Source organism: Penaeus vannamei, chromosome 17 (assembly GCF_042767895.1).
Source record: "Penaeus vannamei isolate JL-2024 chromosome 17, ASM4276789v1, whole genome shotgun sequence".
Taxonomy (NCBI): Eukaryota; Metazoa; Arthropoda; class Malacostraca; order Decapoda; family Penaeidae; genus Penaeus; species Penaeus vannamei.
In genome coordinates this window covers 5,297,803-5,305,554 of record NC_091565.1, presented here as the reverse complement: position 1 = coordinate 5,305,554, position 7,752 = coordinate 5,297,803, and the positions used below count along the sequence as shown (strand labels likewise).

Sequence of the window (7,752 nt, the reverse complement as noted above, 5' to 3'; positions counted from 1 at the left end):
TGAGAGAGTATTCTGCTCGGTTGGGAAAAGCGTCGACCACTGCACGGGCAACATCGTCTTTTATTATTATTATCATTATTATTATTATTATCATTATTATTATCATTATTACTATTATTATTATTATCATTATTCTTATTATTATCATTATTATTATTATTATCATCTACACTATCATTATTTTTCATTATTAGTAGTAGCTGCGGATATTGTGACGATGGCAACGTTAAAATGAAGTGGCGTTCCATTTCGATTTAAGAAAAGAACATGGAACTCCTGAATTTCAAATAACTTAACCGCAGAGATTTTTTTAAAATAATTTCTGCAAATAAGTGTTAAAAAAAAATTCAGCTAACTTTTAAAAGAGGAACCAATAGCTTTTTAATAGTTAATAATAGAGCGTTTAAAATGCAGGGGAATGATCGATTCTTGGCACTTATCCTACCATTACATATGCAAATGTATTCATTATCCATTACACTTAAATGTTCATTTTATGCTCTCAATTCAAGATGCTCAATATATCAGATCCAACAAATTCTATCTAATAATAATGAAAAAAATGTACACACTCATTTCCCAACCTAGACGAAGGTTAAAAAAATATTTTGTAATGTTTATTGAGTGTGCTTTATACAAATACTTTTTCATTACATTATTTAATTTACATATTTCTTTTAGGCGTGGCACACTTCCCTTCCCCTGGTTTATAAGTTTTTATATTGAGAGAAATCATACTACATTTCCCAATGATTAAAGGGTTTACTATGAATAAAACTATAATTACTTACAGTTGAGGTCGGAGCTCTTGACAATTGCGTTGTCATCATCCTTGGTGAAGAAATTAAGATAATACTTACGGAAATCTGTAAAAAAGAAAACATTGAAATTGATATTAGCCTTTACATAGGCCTATACGTCTACACAATCCTACATTTTGACATTTTCACAAGGCATCAGACTTTACTGGCAAGAATGAAATACAGATTAACTAACCTAAACAAAATAGAGGTTATTTGAGACCAATAATCACCAAATTAGCTAATTATCTGAAAGACGAAAGAGTAACACCTCCTACACGTGCTTCCCGAGAGTGACTGATCAAAGACGAGAAAAACAAATACAAAATAGCGGGAGAAAGTTGTCAGTTGAATGATCATACAAATTATGAATAAGATAAACAATAGAAGAGACCAAAAAGATCCGAATAAATGTGAGGATGTAAAATGAACCGATACGTTATTATAAAGATATACATAACCCGGAAAGAGAATAAAGGGATTACGGTATATAAAAGAAAGTACGGATAACTTTTCAAATTTGGAATAATTTTGAAGATATGTGAGGTTTATTTGATTGTATTACTCTTTTTATATTACATTTTCACAGAGGTGAAATGTTATATAAGTGAAATGAACAATTAGACATTTGTAAAGATGATCACTCTGAAGTTTATTTCTACTATTTTACATAATATTTGTTTTAAAGGTGAAACAGTGGTTAAACACTGCAATGAACACTAATATATCATATAATATAAAAACGTAAGGAATCAAAGATGAATGTGCCGTGAAATTTGGCGAAACTCGAGATAAAAAACACTAATTGTCTGGTACATTTCGCTAGATTTTTCACATCAATTCTCCAGTTACTTTTAATCTTCGGACAAAACCGTGTAGTCCAGAAATGTTTAACCTTTGACTGCACCAGAGAAATAATTATTAAAAATCTAAAATCTATATGACAACAAGCATGTTAAACGTAGATTAGCATGACATTTTTTCACGGATTTTCTGTCCACGAATGTTTTATAATTTGAAAGTTGTCAGACAGCAAAAAAAGCACCCATAAATATTCGAAAGTAGAATTCATCAATCTCACCTCCTAAACTTTTTCCTATTTTCCTTGTCAAGATTTCAGTGACTATTTCGTATATGCTAAAGGTAACAGTCTCATATTTAAATTTATTCCTTGGGGAAAATGTCAGTTATTTTACGTTAAGCTACAATGCCAACTGATTTCTATCTTTTGATATCAGTGACTTCAGCCAAGGAGTGTCTGATCCATGGCTTTGGAATGTTATAATTTGGAATCGGTTGATGACCTAAAATAGAGTGGAATAGGCAAGAAAGGTTCTGATTTTGAAGGCGAAGAGGGTTTGGGGTGTGGCAATACTGCACCTTCTACGCCGGGAGTAAAAATAGACAAAAAAAAAAAAAAAAAAAAAAAATTGATTTCTTCTCATACGTATTTTTTTTTTATTCCATTCTATTATTTATTTTCAAATATCTTTTACGAACACTGTCATTATTGGAAGGGAATCTGAGTCCATGAAGTAAATAAATACATTAGTATTGTAGGTGATACATTCTCAAACGTATGAAAAACCGGCAACATTACATACAATTATACAGATAGCTATAGTGTCCAAACTCGCCTCATCTTCATATATTGATTGTTGTCTTTCCCATTGATTCAATAACCTAAGTGTAGACACCTTTTTACTAATCTCTAAAACACGAATGCTTCATAGGCCCTCTAATCATCGGCATGAACAATCTCTCATCTTAATTGCACCTCTATTTGCAGAAGAATAGAAGAGTACCAACATCCAATTTGGCTACAACTTCTAAATACCCTGCTGTTGGCGAGGTACTGGTATCACCTGCAGGGGCGGCGCTAGAAAACTTTTTTTGGGGGGTGTCGGGAACAAGGTTACCGAGTAACATTTTTAAAATTAAATCCACACTTCATACTTATTGATATCTTGTTTCGAAAAGGACCAAATTGAAATGAATATGAAAACTTCGAGAGTTACAAACCATGATCATTGATTTCTTAAATTATGCCGACCGCCAAGTTTGCCGAGTAAACTGTAATTTATTTCTCCATTCTGCCAAGTGAAATGACATCGCGCCTGATCGCCTGGGCCAAAGTCTTTACAAAGTGGACTGAGGTGTTCGGACAGAAACACGATTCGTCTGTTTGAACAACTGCTCAGCGTCCTCCTGGCTTAAGTGAGGCTTGAAGACATTTAGAGCACACTTCCCGTGAGAGAGAGAGAGAGAGAGAGAGTGAAGAAGAGAAAGGAAGAGAGAGAGAGAGAGAGAGAGAGAGAGAGAGAGAAAGAGAGAGAGAGAGAGAGAGAGAGAGAGAGAGAGAGAGAGAGAGAGAGAGAGAGAGAGAGAGAGGAAGAGGAAGAGGAAGAGAAAGGGAGAGAGAAAGGAAGAAAGAGAGGAGAAAGGAAGAGAGAGGAAGGGAGAGGAAGAGAGAGAGAGAGGGAGAGCAAGAGGAAGGGAGAGGAAGAAAGAGAGAGAGTGGGAGTGAGAGGAAGAAAGAGACTGCAATAATCACAGTCTTGATCTAATACGCTTACTCCACATTTCCATACGTGACTCCAGTTCCGAAGTTTGAAATCGGATATAAAAAATAAACACCTGCCCCCTTATAGATACTGTCAATTCATACTCGGAACCCTTGTCACGTCTTTCCGAGCGCAGCTAGGCATAGGCCATCTACATCATTCTATCAAAAGAAACAAGTCACTTCAAGTATCAAGTCAAATTAACCAAGTTATAACTTAGACATGAAGTTTCAGCGTCTTGACAGTATATGACTCTACCTCCTCTACCAAAACTTTGAAGGCTTGATACTAATCCTTGATTTTCTTTGATTTTGTTTTTCATAATTGGCATATTTTCTGTTGTTGTTTGTTACTTATTTAATGTGATTTCAGCGATGATGTGTTCTAACTGTATTGTAAAGTTTATTGCTACATTCCTTTGTATATACGAAAACAAGGTCACGTATATTTTGCCTTTTTAACGTATTTTTATTATTTGTTTAAGAAAAAAAAAAATCCCTCTTCAAATAGGTGGTAGCAACTCCTGCCTATTCTCTGTCAAAACTAAGAAAAGGAAAGCCTGACAACTCACATAACTGATAAAGATCACCAAGTGGTATAAAGCAAATGGCAGCGTGCATGACTTCAAAATGCCAAACAAATTCAGGTGTGAGTATAAAGTGATGACTAGTTAGAATAACAAAGTCTTGGCGAATCAAAGCATCCCAGGATGAGTTTCCAGTTTGTCGATTTCCTGAAGATGGATACATTTCAGGGGGGGGGGCGATTGCTCCCACAACACCCCCCCCCTAATTGACGCCCCTATATTTTTTTCTGTTATAATGAATTGCTCTTCCTCTTGTTCGAACATTTCAATCTTTGTGTGTTATTTTACGTTCAGTGATTTTTTTCCCTGGGGACCTAATTGTTCATTCTTCAAGGCTGTTCACCCAGGATCTAAAATATTGCGTCCTTGTCTAACGATCTTTAGAACATTTTCATCTTGTCAGACTGTCACAGGCTCCTGACAGGCCTTTGAAGATTGCCCCCAATATTTGCTCTATTTCACAACATACTTCTGTAATGGATTTTCAGGCAGGAACTTGTTGTGGGGTGCCCCATTGTCGTCTGAATCCAGCTTGCTCGAAGGGACATGTGCTTACAGCAAGGGCAATATTCGTTTGAGGATAATTCTGGAAGTTCGAGGCAGGGCCGGCGCTAGGAATTGCAGGGCCCAATTAGAAAACTGATGGTGGGGCCCCTATTCTACATAGTAGAATTTATGGGTGTTTATATTTCATTAAAAAAAACCTACAAACCAATAGAAAAACGAATGAACATTAAATACTTGATATAAGAAATACATAATAAATAAATATTATGAGGAAGAATATCTTATTCTTCATTTCAGTAGTATTTTGTACCTCATATGATAAAAAATGGCCCTACTGGCGCGGGGCTCCTTCATGTGCGGGGCCCAATTTGATTAAATCGGTCAAATCGGCTTAAAACCGACCCTGGTTCGAGGAGGTGCCAAACTGTTAAGATTGTCGTGTTTTACTGTTATAAGAGATATAAAATGTAGATGTATGTATACAGTATGTCTGAAAATGGGTTTTTGCTCTTGATATCTGGCATGGTTATGGCCAGCCACTTTGTACTCTGCTGTTAAAGTTGCACGGGCATTTGTGGGTAAATTAATTCTTCAACTTAGCTCTCGGTCTGTTCCTGGGCACGAGTTGTAAAGCAGTCGTTAGCCATGTGCTTCCCTCTCGAGTACATGATACACTTGCATGGTTACTACCTAGCGTAAAGTGTCTTATACCTCGTAAGGGTTCAGCAGGCATATTTATTTCTTGGGAGTCTATGAGATGATCTGCTCCCAAAATTGGTCACTTTTGTCTTACCAACAGGGAATCTATGCTTTCTAGTATTGCACAATTTGGCATTTTTAGTATGAATTGAGTTTATTATTTTTTTCCCATGTATGTAAGATTATACCAGGTGTTTTGTCAGTGCAGCTTCCTCGATGTGCTTTTCCGAAATTCCTTCTTGTCTCTGGAAGTATTTTCATAATAGGTATCCATTTTTCTATTGTATTGAGGTCTATTGTGGCTTTTTGGATAAAATTTTGTTGGAGCGTTATATTATTTACACATACATGTAACGCCACTACACCAGTATATGCCTTAGAATATGTACACATGGCCATTCTACCATTTTGGGCGATACAGGGTGTGAAGTCAGATTCTTGGCATTAAGGGGGATAAATGATCTATGAATATTTATGAGTTGCTCTTTCATTGTTAGCTGAGTTCCAGTGGGAAAATTCTGGCGCTACAACTACGATAATATATCTTAGGTGCTAGATGATGTCTTAATATTTTTGAAAGGAGTTTATTTCTGATTTGTGATTCACACTTTTTTTCTAAATCCTTTTATCTAAATCCTTTGAAGATGAATCGGGTGACTTTTTGTAGGCAAATTTGAGATGAATCAGTCTTCACAATTGAGTATATGAATTATAAGGTAAAAAATTAATGAAGATAGTATTGTAGGCTGTAAATCTGATTTGACTAATTCCTTGTTTATGTTGAGGCAATGAACCTCTATAGTCAAACCTGTAAGACTACGTATCGGTAGTCTATCCTAAAGATGTTATATTATACATTTAAAATCTTGTGTATCCCTTTCGTGTCGTTTCTGGCTTCGATATTTCGGGATAAATACTTATATTTTTCTCACTTTGTATAGGATCCGAAGGGATTTTACTATAAGTGCTTAAAACGAACGTAACGTGGAAAACAATGGAATAAGAAGACACTATATGCATAATTCGGTCAATTATAAACGGATTTAGATCGTAAATTATAGAAAACGAATTGCACCGGCCGCGGCAGAAATTATCATTTTTAGGGGTAACTAGTAAAAATAAACTCAAACTATTATTACATGTTACTATTTCTCCGTATGAAAATAAAATTTATCTATATATAAATATATCTAAGCTGCGCTTTAATCCTATCCTTGAGGTTTCAACTTTTTGTTCGTTGAGCTGGTTTCACAATGTTATCACGCTGATAAGCATCCTGCCGTCACTAACTTTTAATTTATGTTGATCGTTGCTGGTAGACATACCTTTTACAAATTATTCGTTAACACAAGTACTAAGAAGCGTTGTGTCTCGCGATGGCGGTTTTGGGAGCCATAGGATGTTGGCTACATGTGGTAGCCTTGTTCCATGGGCAGATTCACAGCCTGGAGGTGCTGAGGCGCCATTTGCTATACTTTATTAGTCATTTTGTGTTCTGATAATGGCCGCCGGTTCATGCTCCCTCGTCTTGTGAAGACCACGTACCAGTTGTTACGTTTTATAATCAATCCACGATACAACCCTAGAGTTAGATCTGGCCAGGGTATCCATGATTTCTTGTACCACTCTATTTGCACATTGCAGCAGATTGGCTTTCCTTTTTTCTGTCATTTTGAGGAAAACACCAACAAGTAGCACTAGAGCCGGGTGCTCCGAGAGAAAGAATAGGCCTAGCGCAGTCAGTTCCACTTTCCATCTTCCAAAAATTCATCTTGTCGACACAGTGCAGGAGTGATTAAGATATTTTTGTTCCTTTGCGAGTTCTGATCGAGAGGCAGAAAAAGGGCTTGGATAAAGGTGCACCTCATTAGTGGAAACACGAATTCTTCTGAGTGTATGCTGTGTCTATGCACTAGTAAAAAGAAACAAGAAATCTTTCTCTTCAGCCATGATTCACAGTGGTGTGAGTAGCATATTTTAGTTATTTTATTTTATTGCTGTACGTTGTTTGATATCTTGTATTTATCTTACAGACATCATATTTTTGTGTTTGGGTTATTTTTGTGAGATATTTTGAATCTATAGGATTTTATACAAAAATTATACGTACATATGTTTTCCAATTATATTTCTTCTTAAAGCATAAGTATAAGACGTTTATAAAAGACGTACTCTTATTGATCAAGAGGACTCTCTCTCTCTCTCTCTCTCTCTCTCTCTCTCTCTCTCTCTCTCTCTCTCTCTCTCTCTCTCTCTCTCTCTCTCTCTCTCTCTCTCTCTCTCTCTCCCCCTCCCTCCCTCCCTCCCTCCTCTCTCCCTCCCTCCCTCCCTCCCTCCCTCCCTCTCTCTCTCTCTCTCTCTCTCTCTCTCTCTCTCTCTCTCTCTCTCTCTCTCTCTCTCTCTCTCTCTCTCTCTCTCTCTCTCTCTCTCTCTCTCTTACACACATGGACCCCCCTCCCCCCACCCACACTATTACACCTATTCCTATCTATCAGCAGGAAACATGGTGATTAAATTGCAGATATGATAATAAGGATAATGATGAAATAAGGATGATGGTAGTGTTAATGATAATGACGAGGAAGAAGATAATATT

At 36.5% G+C, this 7,752-nt stretch overlaps 1 protein-coding gene across 4 annotated transcripts in view; it reads right to left on the bottom strand.

The window, feature by feature from the left end:
• The window catches only part of LOC113821064 (uncharacterized), a 21,231-nt gene extending 14,451 nt beyond the window's left edge, over positions 1 to 6,780 (bottom strand). For 2 of the 4 annotated variants that reach the window (XM_027373491.2, XM_027373490.2), the window contains exon 1: positions 1 to 57. This exon is cut by the window's left edge and continues 78 nt beyond it. In XM_027373491.2, the coding sequence (XP_027229292.2) occupies positions 1 to 54 (54 nt within the window). In that variant the 5' untranslated portion in view covers positions 55 to 57. Of the gene's footprint in view, positions 58 to 791; positions 867 to 996; positions 1,128 to 6,481 lie in introns of those variants that run through there. The other 2 variants (XM_070131794.1, XM_027373489.2) reach the window with 2 other exon arrangements.
• Positions 6,781 to 7,752: the final 972 nt, after the last annotated feature.